Here is a 17,353-nt window from a genome sequence, read left to right on the forward strand (position 1 = left end):
ATCTTTTCAAACCCCACTGTGTTCTGCTGTGAGATAAATACGTTGAACAAGTTTTCCGACAAAACGCACAATTTCAGCCCCTACAGGTTTGCATTGCATTACTGGTCCTCTTGATCAAGGACACTGTCGTCTGGAGTGTCCCGTTTTCTTCATAAGTGACGCCGATTATCCATAAGCTAAACTTCAGTGTTCCCAGCGGGAGAGGCGCGATGATTCTCCCGGAGCAAATGGTTTGTATCTTGAACGGAACCACGACTTGGCAAAAAAAATATTCACAATGTGAACAGCTTTTTTTTTAAAATCGTGTGTTAAGGTTCAAACAAAGCACAGGATATTTTTTTTTTTAAATGAGAAAGGGGCAAACAGTGTTTCATAAACATCAAAAACGATATATATTGGCACAAAGCATTGAGGTTACATAGGCAGTCAATGAAACACTCAGGAACATCTATCTCGGGACAAAAGACTCTCTAAAGAAGCATAGCGCCGTGACTTGGGTCATGACGTATAAAAGAAAGTTGATCATTTGAAAAAATATATGTCGTCTCGCAGATTTACCATATCTCCGCGGTTATGGTGTGCCAAACCCCATCTACATAGCAACAGAAGCAACTTCAGCAAAGATGAAAATCAAGTGGATGTCTCCACGGAGCCAGCATACAGTCTACCCCATACCAGTGAATATCTAGAAACAATAATCTTTCGAAAACACAGCAGTTTATAATGAACACGCTTCAGAGTGTTCAACCCCTTTTGACATGGCTTCCCATTTTATATTAGTAAATACTGTTATTTGTGCCAGTACCCAGACATGGGTTTCTTACCCAATAAAGAAACATCCATGTATTTTTGCACAACTAAAATTAAACCAACAACTATTTAGTGAATCCTTTTCAATTTAGTGACATAAAAACCCATTATCTTGTTTGTAACATACTCCTCTGAGTCACTTAACGACAGCACGTACACTCTGTCTGATTAGTGCATTTTTCTTCAAATAAATAAGAAATGTGAACTCACGACTATTTTAGGACTTAAAAGATGGAATATGACCAATTGGCTTTGGACCTTGAACTGGTCAAATGGCAGTCAATACCAGAAAGGTAGGTATTCAGGGCGAGCGCCTTGCATTGAAAAAGAGCGCTTCACAATCAGAACCGGAATATTCCTTCTGTTCTGTACACGTATTATGGGTCCGAAATTCAGGCTCACGAAAAGGCCTCTTACCGTTGGAGAGCAGCAGCATTGAATGGCCGCCGATTTGGGGGCGAATGTCTGCCGCTCGTGAAATTTTCCTCGGTGGTTTTTCCAGCGGTCGGTCCCCACTTCCGCCCCACTGCCACTGAACCCTCCGAAAAGCGTAACCAAAGCGCACACCGCCGATTTCCCGCACCTCCATCTAAATTCACCTGGAAAAATCTTCAACCCGCCGCGCAGTCCCCAGTCCCCCCCGCTCAAACAGCTTTTTCTGTCGGCGCACTGTGTCCTCTGTGTGCAAAATGGCTGTGCAGCGCTCATTCCAGGAGAGGGTGCACTGCCGCGGCCGCCATTTTTTTTTGTCAGCCGACTGCCAGGTCGGGCCGACAATTATGGCCCCCGGGTTTGGCCGGGCCCCCAACAGGCAGCCTGGCACCCACCCCCCCCCCCTCTTGGGTGGCAGGCCGCAGGCCCGGCCGAAACCCTCCCTGGTGGCCCAGTGGACCGAAGTTTTAAAATGGCGCAGGCTCTCCCCTTTAAGTGAAGGGGAAACGGCGTGGTGACGCACACGCATCATCAGCGCCAGGCTGATAAGTGACAGCGGCCGAGACTCTGTCCCACCCCGCTAGCGTGCTCACCGCTGTACGAGCGCACCCCTCCCCCCCCCATTATGACTGACTTCCAGCCTGCTGCAAAAAAAAAATGACAAAGAGCTGAATTTCGTGCAGGAGGCCACCTTATCCAATGCGGCAGTGAAAACACATCAAGGGTGGGAGGTGCAACCCGTCTCGGGCAGTGCTGAATTTCTACCCCTCTCTCTGGTATACAAACCCTGCTTGTATATTTTATGGTTCAAAATGGAGCTCTACTCAATGGCGTCAGGTCTGCAGTCACATTGATCTCCTACACGGTCGCCTTAGGTAGTAGGGACCAATTCAGAAATAACATTTAAAAAAGAAATGTTCCCAACAAGATTCGCATCCAGGATCCTAAAAGTCACGAAGAAAAATGTTGTGATCCATTAAACCTCATTGTTCACGGAGCTGAAAGGTATAATAAATAAAATCTTCTGTTGTGTATCTATAAGAGTTTGACATTTTTGGAAAATAATTATTTTAAAAAAAACGTTACTAAATAAAATCTCACAATTTTAAAAGTTTTTTTTTTCCTGCGTTTTCTCCTGATAGCTTAGCAACCAGGTTAACAGTTGTACTGAAAATCTACATCAATGAAATGCATTTAACTCTTGAAGCTACTTACAAGTCTAATGACAGAGTTGCCAATTTCCCTGTGCACCCCACCCCCCGCCCCGCTCCACCCTCCCTCCGCTAACTAAACTGCTAACAAAATGAGTCCAAAAAATACAACCTTGACGCAATATGCAACGACTCTTCCTCATTTGTGCTGTAGGTTCAGAAGCAAAAGGATTATCTACGACTCATTCCTTTAAGTGTTATTCACAAGCGCAACATTCTACATAAATTGGGTAAACAAGGTCTAGTCGGTTTGAGATGAGACAGTGTTGGGATTTTAAAGGTCAGCGTTAAAAAAAAAAAATCGCGTGGCATAATTTGACTACGAGCGTCAAAATAGTTGAAAATGCATGCAAAAATGTTGCATCCAATATAGACCCAACTCAGGCATATTTGATGGATCGGTTCAGTGTTTTGTCATGTTATCAAGGACATTTGCTGGCCAATTTGTAATGCCAGTAGCAGTTAAGCCCAACTGCTGAAGCATTAGACTACTTAAGTCCACCGACCCCTTTCACAGACACTGGAATAATGGACAGTCGTTTCAAGTCTCACAGTGGCTTCAGACCTCGTAGATTTTTTCCTGCAAGTAGCTAAACAAAGAGTCCAGTCCTTTGGAGGAACTCCACAGCTGCTTCAACATTTGGCATTCCCTTTCGTTCACCTGCTCCAGGGCGGCTTTGAGGAAGCTGCGCACCAGACATTTCGATTCTTCCAGAACCTGAAGGTGAAGACACACAGAATGAACAAAAGGTAAACGGTGCATCATTTCCTCAGCGACCAAAGCCAGAAACAAACAAACTTGTGAAACAAACAGAAAAAGGGGTAGATTTTCCAACTTGAGGCCCAGCTGTATAGTTTTCAGTTGATCGGCAATGTCAGTTTTATCCTGGGGAGGGGGGGGGGGGTGGGGGGGGGGTGTCGGAGGGAAAGGTGACCGTCTACTCCAAACTTTAAAAAAATAGCCACTAGGTGCCCTTTCACCTCTGAGGCCTGCTACGAACCCAGGCCAAATTCGAAGAGTGTGACAACAACGGTAAACGTGGTGCCAGCAATCTAATCCGTGTTGCAGTATGTTCCCCGTACATGTGTAGTTTCCACAAACAGCCAACAAATGTTAAAATGACCGCATCTGCAGGTCACCCTTGTTGCTTGGGCCCAATTCCTTCTCACGGTCCGGCCCCACCACTGCCAATTTAAATCATGCAAGGTTAACATTCTTTTAGATAGCCATGGCTCAGTGGGTAGCACAGTCGCCTCTGAATCAGAAGGTTATGGGTTCAAGCCCCACTCCAGAGAATTGAGCGCATAAATGTAGGCTGACACTCCACTGCAGTGCTGAGGGAGTGCTGCATTGTCGGAGGTATAGTGTATATAGGCACCTTTAGTAATGACTCCACGAGGCAGGGTATGGTACTTAAACTGTGCAGACCTGCAGTCCTTTATTAGCAGCTCCTGACTGACAACAACAAGCTGTGTGTTCCTTTTTATACTGGGTTACCTGCCGTGTGCAGGCAACCCCTGGGTCTCCAGCAACAGCACCTTCTAGTGTACCGGTTAGGTGTGTACAGTACAAGGGTACATTCAATGTTGCATAACAGTGTTACAGACATCACACAGTGAACAGGCATACCTACACAACAATACTTCCCCCTGAGCATTTTTCATATCCTAGTTGTCATGACCAGGGGAGGTGATCAGTGGTGGGCTATGGGAGGTTGTGGTGAGGGTTGTGTGGTTGCCAGGTGTGACCCCTGTGCTTGAGGCTGGCCTCGTACGTTTCCCCTCCCTCACACACAGACCAAGTGGGTGTCACTGTTGTGGGATCCCTCAGGAAGGTAGCCACGGCAGCAGTGGGTGGTGTGAGTACACTGTGATGTGGGTAGTTGTGGGGTGGTGGGCAGGGCCAAAAGACTGGATGGGCTCCTTGTCCACCAATGGGGATGAGGGTCAGGGTTTGCCAGGGAAGCTGTAGGGTATTGGCCTCATGCTTCTGGTGTTGGCCCTGGTGGCCAGGGGCTGGTCTGGTGCCATTGGTGGTGGCTGGGCTGCCCATTGACCACTGTCCCTGTAGTGGGTCTGCTCCCACTGCCTATGTGTGTGTCCTGCAAGGGGCATTACATTCGTTCCAAAGGTCCAGGCTACATGGTCAGGTAGCCTACTGGACCTGGGGGTCTCCCACAGGGGGATTCCATTGACATCAGCATGGTCCCTGTAGGACCTAATGTCCTTTGGCAGTGTCCTACCGGTATACATGACATCTTGGCTCTGATCACACATAGTCGAGCCTGCATTATACATTCTAGCACTTGCATCACTTTTGGGTGTCCTGGTTTCAACAGACATGGTTACATTAGGCATTTCACAATCTCTATCATTATTGTTAAGCATAATAAACTTGTTCTTAACCTTACTAACATCTGCATTCATCTTATTAGTCACATTAGTTAAACCAGCATCACAATTCATGGTTACATTGCATACATTTTCATACTTGCACCCTTAATTGCATCTTTAGCTTTAAAGTCCGTGTACTCAAATAGTTGGAACTTCCCCTTTAAATTTTTTTGGTTACCGGTCTTCTTTAAGGGAGCCTTCAAATCCGATTGGCTGCTCGATGTCACACGATGCTCCTCCATGTTGACTCGTGGCATGGAGGAGGCCATTTTAAACGCAGGTCTGCTGCTTGTGGTGCTGCAGCCATTTTGTGGTCTTGCTGCAGGCAGGCTGTGGTGCTCTTTTCTTCCACAACACTATTTCGCCTGATGTGGACCCAGTTCATCCAATTCCTGCCCAGCAGCGTGGGGCCGTCGCCGGCTACAATCCACAGGGGGAGTTTGTGGGAGACCTGGACGTCGACACTGCCAATGATTTGGATTTTACCTTTGGTATAGGTGAGCAGCTTTGCCTGGAGAGGAGACAGTTTTGGTCGAGTGGCAGGATTCCTCCAAATTTTTTCAAAGGTCTTTTGGCTCATCACAGACTGGCTCGCCCCTGTGTCGATCTTCATGGAGACTGGGACCCCGTCGATGTCCACTTCCATCATCCACGGAGAACTTCCGGTGGAGCAGGTAAAGATTCCATACTCTTCTCCCAGGATTTGAGCAGCTTCATCTTCATCTGTGTCGGAGCTCCGGTGATTAGCCAACTCAGCAGAGACACAGTGAGTACAGCCTTTTCTGCACGTTCTCTGAAGGTGCCTTTTTCTTTGCAGCCCTTGCATGCATAGTCTTTGTAGCGGCACTGGTGGGCCCTGTGGTTTCCTCCACAGCGCCAGCACGGGACCATCCGATTTGTCCCATGTGGCGGACTCAGGATTGCGGGAATTGGGGCAGCATTTCTGCCTTTAGAAGTGTCCATGCGGTGCACTGCGCTCGCCGGTTTAGAGTCCTGGGTCAGTATTTGCCTGGAGTCGCTGGCCGAAACCATGTAGGCCTGGCTCACTTGAATTGCTTTCTGCAGGGTGACCGTGATGTCAGCCGAGAGCAATTTGTGTAGGAGACCTTTGTGGCCGATTCCGATGACAAATATGTCCCTTAGTGCTTCATTAAGGTGGTCGCCGAACTCACACGGTGCAGCTAGTCTTCTTAAGTGTGCAGCATACTTGGCAATTTCTTGGCCCTCAGGTCGCCAGTAAGTGTAGAACCGATGCCTGGCTGTGAGGATGCTTTCTTTCGGTTTTAGATGTTCCTGTATGATTGTAGTGTCGGCATGCCTGTTCACTGTGTGATGTCTGTAACACTGTTATGCAACACTGAATGTACCCTTGTACTGTACGCATCTTACCGGTACACTAGAGGGTGCTGTTGCTGGAGACCCAGGGGTTGCCTGCACACGGCAGGTAACCCAGTATAAAAAGGAACACACAGCTTGTTGTCGTCACTCAGCAGCTACTATTAAAGGACTGCAGGTCTGCACAGTTTAAGTACCATACCCTGCCTCGTGGAGAGATTACTAATGGTGCCTACATAAACTATAACTGGCGACGGAATACGAGATCACGAACTACATGCTCAACATGTCTAACCTTAGCAACTTTCAGCAATTTATAGAGGGGGAAGATTGGGATGCTTTTGTGGAAAGACCTGGACTTCCACAGGAGGTGCCGTCTTTTGGATGAGACATTAAACCGAGGCTCCGTCTGCTCTCTTAGGTGGACGTGAAAGATCCCCTGGCATTATTTCGAAGAGCAGGGGAGTTATCCCCGGTGTCCTGGCCAATATTTATCCCTCAATCAACATAACAAAAACAGACTATCACATTGCTGTTTGTGGGAGCTTGCTTGTGTGCAAATTGGCTGCTGCGTTTGACTACACTCCAAAATTACTTCATTGGCTGTAAAGCACTTTGGAACGTCCGGTGGTCGTGAAAAGCGCTATATAAATGTAAGTCTTTCTTTCTTACATGACTACATTTCAAAAATAATTCACTGGTTGTGAAGCGCAGACGGATGCGAAGGACACTATATACACACACACATATTGTATATATATAGAAGCCCAATTTCAATTCACAAGGGCTGGAATTTCTAAGAAATTAAGTTTTCTTAAGGGGCAAATCTAAATCAAACTTTAAAAAAAATAGTTCAGCTTATTCCTATTTAGTCCTCTTGGTGTTTGAGTGTGAAACCATTTCAAGTTAATTTGTGTCACTTCATGTTTTATCGGAATTTCTTTTGGCCTGATATCAACTGGGCCAACATGGCTCTTGCCTCAGGAAGGTTGTGGGTTCAAGCCTACCTCCAGGATTTGAGCACGCAGTTGAGGCCTTCACTCCAGGGCAGTACAGAAGGAGTCTTTGTTGGAGGATTTGTCTTTCAGATGAGACGTTGAATTAATGTTGACTTGATTTATGTGGATGTAAACGTTCTTATGCCGTTATTCTAAGAGCGGGGACGTTTTTCCTGTTGGTCCTAGCCAACATTCCTCACTCATCCAACATGACTGAAAACAGATGGATTAAATCCTTCATCCCATTTGCTGCTTATTGTCATCTTCCTGTGCACAAATTGGCTGCTGTATTTGACTACATTTCAAAAAATAATTAATTGAATCTGAAGTGTTTTGGGATGTCCTGAGGATACAAGGTGTGACTGCTACACATTGACACAAGTCTTCTCTATATTTTAAAGCTTTGAAACTTGTATTTGTTTATTATTTTGTTCATGTACATTTGCACAGAAAAAGGTTCCATCTACAGCACAGGAAGTCACACAAAGGCAGCCAATTTCTAACCGCAATAGCTGCACCCATTTAGGCAACAAAAGATTGTTAAGGATTAGATCTCTGATGAACCAGAATAAAATCTGATTAGCTACCGTTGCATTGTGAGACAATTTAACGTTTTTAATTGCATCTCCCTCATGAAAATGCTGGCATTTGATGTGACTATAATTCTAAGTTTATGGATGATGGCTTGTTTGGCACCCCATCCACCACCTTAAACATTCACTCCCTCCACCACCGGTGCACTGTGGCGGCAGTGTGTACCATCTACCAAGATGCATTGCAGCAACTCGCCATGGGTTTCTTTGGTAGCACCTCCCAAACCCGCGACTGCTACCATCTAGAAGGACAAGGCAGCAGGCACATGGGAACACTATCACCTCCACGTTCCCCTCCAAGTCACACACCATCCTGACTTGGAAATATATCGCTATTCCTTCATCATCGCTGGGTCAAAATCCTGGAACTCCCTCTTTAACAGCACTATGTGAGTACCTTCAGCACATGGACTGCAGCGGTTCAAGAAGGCGGCTCACCACCACCTTCTCAAGGGCAATGAGGGATGGGCAATAAATGCCGGCCTTGCCAGCGACACACATATACCCGAGTGAATTTTTTTTTAAAGTCCATTTCCCCCAGCTATGTACTCCTATGGATCAAAGTCTCATCTACTCCCAAATGGTCACTAATACCAGTCCACAGTCAGCATTACAAGGTAAAAGAGGCACTTGGTGAGGGCATCCATCCAATTTATCAGCTGATATGTTAAATTGCGCATTAATTTACCCGAAGTTATAAGTCAACTTACTGTTTGCTGTATAGTGTTGGGAGGAAGAAGGCATCCTCCAACAATAAGTAGCAACCACACAGTAACTGCCAGCATGATGCTCCGACAGCCCTTCCGATTCTAATCCTTCTTTCTGCTCAATAGCATATTATACCAGGCATACGCTGACGAGTTGGGATAAAGGGCACACATGGCTTGGCTGCTGGTGTGTTTGTAAGGAATAAATCACTGTGACATTAAACTTAGAATGTCCATGTAACAGTGCTGCTGTTATATAATCTGCAGCCGTGCCCTTCTTTGTATAATTCGTCGCCGAGAGCATGCAGAAACCAAGCGCAGACAATGGAAGGAGCATGCGGCAAATCAGGCTCCCCCACCCACTCTTTCCTTCAACCATTGTCTGCCCCACCTGTGACAGAGACTGTAATTCCCATATTGGACTGAGAACTCACTTTTAGAGTGGAAGCAAGCCTTCCTCGGTTTCGAGGGACTGCCTATGATGATGATAATTCGCCACTCCCAAAACCCATTGAATTGGATGAACTGCTTTGAATTCCAAATACACTGCAATTTTCCTGAGGCAAGCATTACCATACATCAAAATACTTGATATTTATACAATATGCAGAGTAGAAATACAGATCTGCTTGATATACACACAAGCACACATTTCTTGATAATTCAGTATTTCCTGTAAATCACAGGTTGATGGACCACACACATCATGCTAACCCGAACCTAGACGCCATGTACATCTTAGCTGCAAATGGTGGCAATAGTAAGACTCTGGCCCTATTGCAACAGAATGGCAGCAGCGAGACTGGACATTCGCACTTGGAATCATAGAATGGTTACAGCAAGGAAGGCGGCCATTTGGCCCATGCCGACTCTCAGCTAGTCCCACTCCCCCGCCCTTTCCCCGTAGCCCTGCATTTCTTTTCATTCGGATACTTATCCAACTCCCTTTTGAAAGATAAAATGGAGTCTGCCTCCACCTCTCTTTCAAGCAGTGCATTCCATTAACCACTTGCTGTGTGTAAAAAAAAAAATTCTTACGTTGCCTCTGGTTCTCGACCCTTCTGTCACTGGGAACAGTTTCTCTCTATTTACTCTGTCCAGACCCCTCATGATTTTGAACACCTCTATCAAATCTCCTCTCAACCTTCTCTGCTCCAAGGAGAACAACCCCAGCTTCTCCGGTCTATCCACGTAACTGAAGTCCCTCATCCTTGAAACCATCCTCGTAAATATTTTCAGCACCTTCGTTAAGGCCTTTCCTCAAATGCGGGGAAAGAATTGGACACAGTACTCCAGTCGGGGCTGAACCAGTGTTTTATACAGGTTCGTCATAATTTCCACACTTTTGTACTCTATACCTCTATTCGTCAAGCCCAGGATCCCGTAAGCCTTTTTCAACCTGCCCTGCCCCCTTCAACAATTTATGCACATATACTCCCAGGTCTCTGTTCATGCACCCACTTTAGGATTGTACCATTTAGTTTATATTGCCGTTCCTGATTGTCAGCAGTTTCCATCATAGATAGTTCAATCTGGTGTGAATAACGTACTCTTAAGTTTGGATAATCTTGATGATTCAGATAATCTGTTGGGATCTTGCAATCTGGAAGTAGGACGAGGCACATCAAGACAAAACTGCAAATGGACAACGTCTGCCTTGAAACCTTCTAGACCAATCCCTCATGCATGTTCAATGGTGTCAGTTTTGGCTGTGAACTTGGCTATTATTGTGAACACCATCATTTACTTTTCAATTATATTCTAAGTACAGGATCTCCTTCTGTGCAGGAAGAGATCTGGAAAACTACTGTAGCTATGCCCTGCTGAGATGGTCCTGAGACCAGAAGTTGCACAGCTGTGCAGGGCGTCTTGCTCGATTGGCACCCATGATTACGTACCTCAAGACTGTCAAAAAAAGCCCCAATGCTCCCTTGAGAGAGAGAAAATTCCTCAGGGAGGCCGAGGGAGAGCGAGGATGGAGAACATGCTAGAATGCTTTAAGAAATTCCAACAAAATCTGAAAGCCGCCCTGTAACTGACCCCTCCAAAAGAGGCAAGTCGCCAGTCGTCAATGGAAGTCTGTTAGGTTAAGATCTTCTATCGAATACAATCTTCACATGCAGAAACTGTTCCACGTTGAAAGAGATTTGATACCAGGCGGAGGATCCTTGTTTCGTGACATCACTTTGGAACTATAACTTGCAACATTCCAACAACTGTCGTGTCTTCTTTATAATAATTATTGTTTGACTGGAGCTTCAAGCCCAGCTACATCAGAGGTCATTTAACATCTTCTTCAAATTCTCCTGATGCCTTAGTTGGCAATTATATAAAGTCAGTATGTAATTGAACCATACGAAGCAGCAGGTCCAAGATTTGATTATCATTCTTTGCTGAGCTGGATGATCTTGGCTAGATAATGCCAAGGCATTAGTAGGGGCAACACAATTTGTCTCAGGACTTCTGCACTAGGGAGGTGAAGACTGGTTGGAGGTCCTGCTCCTGATCACTACCTAGTGGTTCCTGCTGCAAGTATGCGGTTGAGACAAGGCTCCCGAAACAAGCACTCTATTCCGAGCTCCGTCACAGCAAGTGAGCCCCAGGATGGCAGAGAAAACGCTTCAAGGACACTCTCAAAGCCTCTTGAAAAAGTGCAACAGCCCCACCGACACTTGGGAATCCTTGGCCCAAGACCGTTCAAAGTGGAGGAGGAGCATCCGAGAACATCTCGAGTCTCTTCATCGGGAGCACGTGGAAGCCAAGTACAAACAGCGGAAGGAGCGCATGGACAAACAGGCACCCCACCCACCCGTCCCTCCAACCACCGTCTGCCCCACCTATGACAGAGTCTGTAGTTCCTGCATCGGACTCATTAGTCACCTTAGAACTCATGTTAGTGTGGAAGCAAGTCATCCTCGGGGAACTCCGGGGACTGCTTAAGAGAGTAAGCGATGGGGTTGTCAACACAGTTACAAAATCAGGATCAACTCTGATACTCTCCATTCCGCCAACATTCATAACGTAGGTGCCTACATAACGAATGGCCACTTGGGTAAGGGACCTCGAGCTGGTGGAATTCCACCCAGTAAGTTTCAACACCTTCAGGAGAGGAGACGGATCTTAGAAAATTGGACGAAAAAGATAAACAAATGATCATTGCAGCTTTCCCAACCCACTCCATAGGTGCAAAGTACAAGAAGGGCCTCCAGGAATACTGAAGCTCAGAAAAGGAGTCCTGAAAATCTGGCCAGTGCCCGTGGAACCAACTTCAGGAAAGGGAAGACTATCGGGAAGAAAAAAAATGACACTCTCCATAATCTTGAACATGTTCCTCTAGAGCATTTTGCCTTTCATCCAAAAATTCCTTCGGAAAGTCACATTCCTGGCCATTAGTTTTGAGACAAATATTTAGTGATCAAAGGAGTCACATAGTGGATCCATCAATGTTTTCTGTGATGCTCAAATTCAGCGATTCTTCACCGTTCTTGCCTAAAATATATCACATTTTGATATTTCTCAAGAGATTACAATCCTGAAATTCTTTCCAGTACTGAATTCATTGGAGAGCCAATGCAGATATCATCTCAGACATCTCTACAAATTCTGGCACACTGTACCAATGGGACTAAAGATGTGTGTAGATTTGCACACGTTTTCACATAATTTGACAATAAATCAATAAATAATTCCATCACCAAGCCTGATGGGCTGTGAGACATGAACTGAGGGGTTTCCAAGATATAAAAATGGATTCTTTTCAATCATTTCATGAGCCAATATCGAAGAATTTGCTCTCCGTTCCTTTTGTAAGGAGTCCATCAGCAAACTGTGATAGTGCTTCGTATTGTTATTGCAGTCTATTCCCAAAATCAATCTACAAGCTTTGTAAACCCAAGCTCTGCAACACCGAGCTCGACTGACCTTGTGCTCTATGCAACTCTCTTTCAACCCAAGTGATACCTTGTACCACAGGGGTTTGCTGCCCCTTACCTTGGACCCTCAATTTTAAAATTAAACCTTTACCGAGTATTATTCATTAGTAAGATATGCCCATCAACTACTAAAAAGTGACGATTTAATGGGGCTAAAAGTCTGGCCTCGTCGGGTCCATACAGAATACACTTAAATAAAAATCCCCAAAATATATATTTTTTCCAAAACATGTAATTAACTTTGATTTCAATTAATTTTAAATGTGTGAGATATTTTAATTTTTTATGTTGTGTTTAATGTGGTTTTTTTTTGTTTTTAATAGCAATAAGAAAGCGGAGATACGGAGTTCTCATTGCCATCAATTAGAATACTGTACCGGGATTGGTTGTCCAGTCACACCTGACTCCACCTTCTACGTGAGAACCTGGAGGACGGGGCCACGCTCCGAAACGCAGGAAGAGAAGAACTCCCACCGCAATCGCAGGAGCCTCCGGGACCACCAGGTACTTTCGTAAAACATTCTCGGGTTGGAGGAGTTCGCTCGACGGAAGCCTCCGACCCAAATTTCAGGCCCAATATGTCTGGCTCTTCTCAGATGCGGTGACTTTTTAAGCTGAACAAAGTTACTTGTATTACAATAACATGCAAACAGTTTATCAGTGCCTTACATTAAAGATGTGTTTCTCCATAAAGTATGTGCAACACTGTACAAATAGTAACAAACATAAAACTTGCAGGGATCTGGGGAAAGGGCGGGAGAGTGGGACCAACTGGATTGCTCTTCGATAGATGGGCCGAATGGCCTCCTTCAGTGATTCTGAAACCTTTACTCCTTTCAGTGCATCAGTGCAAGCCCAAAACATCAAATCAGCCTGCTCACTATTGTGATTTGTTATTCCTGAGCGGTGAGAAGGATAAACAAATGAGGAAGGTGGCTAGATGACCCACCCTTCACTGTGAGGAGAAACTTCTTCACCCAGAGAGTGGTGAACCTGTGGAATTCTCTACCACAGAAAGTTGTTGAGGCCAATTCACTAAATATATTCAAAAGGGAGTTAGATGAAGTCCTTACTACTCGGGGGATCAAGGGGTATGGCGAGAAAGCAGGAAGGGGGTACTGAAGTTGCATGTTCAGCCATGAACTCATTGAATGACGGTGCAGGCTAGAAGGGCCGAATGGCCTACTCCTGCACCTATTTTTCTATGTTTCTATGTGTTCTTCCTCATTCTCTGAACGTACTTTGTCCTTCATGTGTCATACCTCCTTCCCCACTCTTTCCAATTCTTGAATTTCGAGTGTGTGCTTATTGCTTGGCATCCACAAATGGCTGTGTAACCACAGCTTGCATAACGTTACCTCAATGATGCAGTATATGGGATTGGGGGAAGGCCATTCGACTTAACTACCCTCAAGATACACAGTGTCAACGTGATTTTCACCGGCTAGAAGCTGGGTCTATCCCAGGATATGTGAGAGATATGCAAATACTGATGTTATACAAAAGTGTGCGAAAGAAGAGTACAGGCAACTCTCGGTTATCCGTACACGGATCTAACAGAGAGCCCACTGCAACGGCACTTTTAAAAACTGTGATTCTGTCCCGTGTACAGCTGCACACGCCCATTAAACCCACCCCACACACAGTCCTGCGCTGACACACAGCATTGTCACTACACACAGAGGAAGGGCTTTATTTTATAATAAAGTTTTATGCTGTCTCGACCTTAAAGGGATCCTTGTAGAGCAATCAAGTTAACTTGGACCTGGACAGTCTGTCCGCTCAGACTGCGACCCATCCTCACGTTATCAGATCGAAGGCATTGCTCCCAAACCCGCTCTTTTAGGGCACTGTCCAGATCATCACGCTGGAAGCAAGTTCAGAGGGGCAAAAGATTTATCCAACGCTACCTCCCTTCCCTGCCGTCTTTCCGTTTTCTGATCTTGGTGAATGTGCTCTTGTGCAGTCTGGAGTATCACTGAGGGTGCTGCCTCGGGGGTAAGTAAAGCCGAGTCTCATTCGACCTCCAGCAGTTGAAGCCTTTAGTCTGGCCATTTTAAGAAAAAGTAGACACAGTATAACATGAGTCTCTTCACTTTATATTAAAATAAATAGGTGGACAATCCCATCCTGGAGTGCACAGAAGCAGAAAAGCATCAAAGTACTGTATAAATTTGGGACCCAAACATTCTCGGCAAGTAGGTGCACTCGCCCTGGCGGCAAAATCGTTTACCCAGAATAGCCCGATCCCCGAGGGCCCTGGATAATCGAGAGTTGCCTGTATATATTTTCTTTACTCATTCACGGGATGTGGGTGTCGCAGGCAATGCCAGCATTTATTGCCCATCCCTAATTGCCCTTGAAGGTGGGGGTGAGTTGTCTTCTTGACAACTGGTAGGCCAAGAGTGAACCACATTGCTGTGGGTCTGGAGTCACACTGAGGCCAGACCGGGTAAGAGCGGCAGATTTCCTTCCCTAAAGGACATCAGTGAACCAGATGGGTTTTTACAACGACCCAGAAGTTTCATGGTCACCATTACTGATATTAGCTTTTTATTCCAGATTTATTCAATTAACTGAATTTAAATTCCCCAGCTGCCGTGGTGGGATTTAAACTCATGTTACTGAATCATTAGCCCAGGCCTCAGGATTACAAATCTAGTAACATAACCACTATGTCACCGTTCGCATATATGCACTATACAAAAGTATATATACACACACACACTATACATGGAGATAAATCACCTTGTTCGCACACAACTGGGACTGGGGAAAGTGCAACACTAGTCTGGTTCATGTCTACACAGAATAGGGACAAAAGAAGCTTGAAATAAACAGGTTTTACACCCCAGCAACCTTCAGTGCTCATTCGAAATGCAATTTAATGGATTTTCCAATTCGATAATCACGATTTGAAACAAGGCACAAAATATAAAAATAAGGCATCTCCTTGCAAGGGAGATGTATTAACAAGTGGTTCATTACAATCCAGCACAAACCACAATTTTGCTTGAGGAATACTTGAGAAGAATTCTTAGGAAAACCTGTCTATTTTTGATTGATGTGTTTCTTTAAGGCAGGTAATTGGGGTTGATTCTATTCACATCCTACTAATTTTGTGAGGTGTCATCATTTTTGTTGCATTTCAAGCAGAGAAATGACAAATAATTCATGGCTCATTGCATTAATGGATGTCGGTTTTATTAAGATAAATTACCGACTTATTACTGTTTTCGTGTATGTTGTAATCTATTACAATCTTGCTTTTTCCAAGTGCCTATTTGATGTCAGCTGATTACTGCACTGAACGTCCTTCAATGTGCATCAATCAATAAACTGAATTCAAAGGAAAAAGGACACTTAGGAGGTAGTTACAAGGTTGTAACATGAAGGGAGGGATTTGGATAATTCACATCGTAAATATGAAAGTATATCCGGCCTGTCTTAATAAGGTAATCTAATCTGTGATCCGGCCTTGACCTTCATCCGAGGTGATTGTGACACAAATTAATGCAGCCCATCTCTACCCTGATTGGCCAGGTAATTCAGCTAATTGACAAGACTTTCACCTCACCTCTAATCATAACTCTGGTTTCCTTGCCCCTGGGTCCCTTTCCTTCAATGCCTTATTCCTGCAACTAAACCAGGCACTCCCTGAGTCAACCAGTTGGTACAGCCTCTGAGAATTCTTTGCTGCTTATACTCTCCTGATATTTCTATCTGTGCCAATGAAGCAACTGATCTTATTTTAGCTGCATAAAAGCTTTCATGATTCAGGCTAACCTTTCCGCAAGATCTGGTATTGTATCCCGGTTCAATTGTGCCTGCTGTTCAGCTTGGTCAGGATTTTACGAGTCTCCGCTCCACTCTGACCTCTCTTTCCACTCTGACCTCTCTTTCCACTCTGACCTCTCTTTCCACTCTGACCTCTCTTTCCGCGGCCTCTTACACTGTTCCAACGAAGCTCAACGTAATCTCGCGGAACAGCACCTTATCTTTCGATGAGGCACTTTGCAGCCTTCTGAACTCAACATCGAGTTCAACAATTTCAGACTATAATCTCTGCCTTTATTCTTTCCCAGGACAACTGTTGATGATTCTGCCATTTCCATTTACACCCTATCTAGACTCATCTTTTGTGTCTTAACTTGTCCCATTGCCATCTCCATTTGCCTTGCACCATCATAGAAACATAGAAAATAGGTGCAGGAGCAGACCATTCGGCCCTTCCAGCCTGCACCGCCATTCAATGAGTTCATGGCTGAACATGAAACTTCAGTACCCCCTTCCTGCTTTCTCGCCATACCCCTTGATCCCCCTAGTAGTAAGGACTTCATCTAACTCCCTTTTGAATATATTTAGTGAATTGGCCCCAACCACTCTCTGTGGCAGAGAATTCCACAGGTTCACCACTCTCTGGGTGAAGAAGTCTCTCCTCATCTCGGTCCCAAATGGCCTACCCCTTATCCTTAGACTGTGACCCCTGGTTCTGGACTTCCCCAACATTGGGAACATTCTTCCTGCATCTAACCTGTCTAAACCCGTCAGAATTTTAAACGTTTATATGAGGTCTCCTCTCATTCTTCTGAACTCCAGTGAATACAAGCCCAGTTGATCCAGTCTCTCTTGATAGGTCAGTCCCACCATCCCGGGAATCAGTCTGGTGAATCTTCGCTGCACTCCCTCAATAGCAAGAATGTCCTTCCTCAAGTTAGGAGACCAAAATTGTACACAATACTCCAGGTGTGGCCTCACCAAGGCCCTGTACAACTGTAGTAACACCTCCCTGCCCCTGTACTCAAATCCCCTCGCTATGAAGGCCAACATGCCATTTGCTTTCTTAACCGCCTGCTGTACCTGCATGCCAACCTTCAATGACTGATGTACCATGACACCCAGGTCTCGTTGCACCTCCCCTTTTCCTAATCTGTCACCATT

General features: G+C 45.2%; 1 protein-coding gene across 1 annotated transcript in view; it reads right to left on the minus strand.

Moving 5' to 3' along the window:
* Positions 1–2,536: 2,536 nt before the first annotated feature.
* The window catches only part of LOC139278359 (chromodomain Y-like protein 2), a 220,792-nt gene continuing 205,975 nt past the window's right edge, over positions 2,537–17,353 (minus strand). Inside the window, exon 7 of the mRNA XM_070897030.1 lies at positions 2,537–3,171. Coding sequence (XP_070753131.1) covers positions 3,013–3,171 — 159 coding nt within the window. The 3' untranslated portion in view covers positions 2,537–3,012. The remainder of the gene's footprint in view (positions 3,172–17,353) is intronic.

This window comes from Pristiophorus japonicus, chromosome 13, assembly GCF_044704955.1.
Source record: "Pristiophorus japonicus isolate sPriJap1 chromosome 13, sPriJap1.hap1, whole genome shotgun sequence".
NCBI classification, from domain to species: domain Eukaryota; kingdom Metazoa; phylum Chordata; class Chondrichthyes; family Pristiophoridae; genus Pristiophorus; species Pristiophorus japonicus.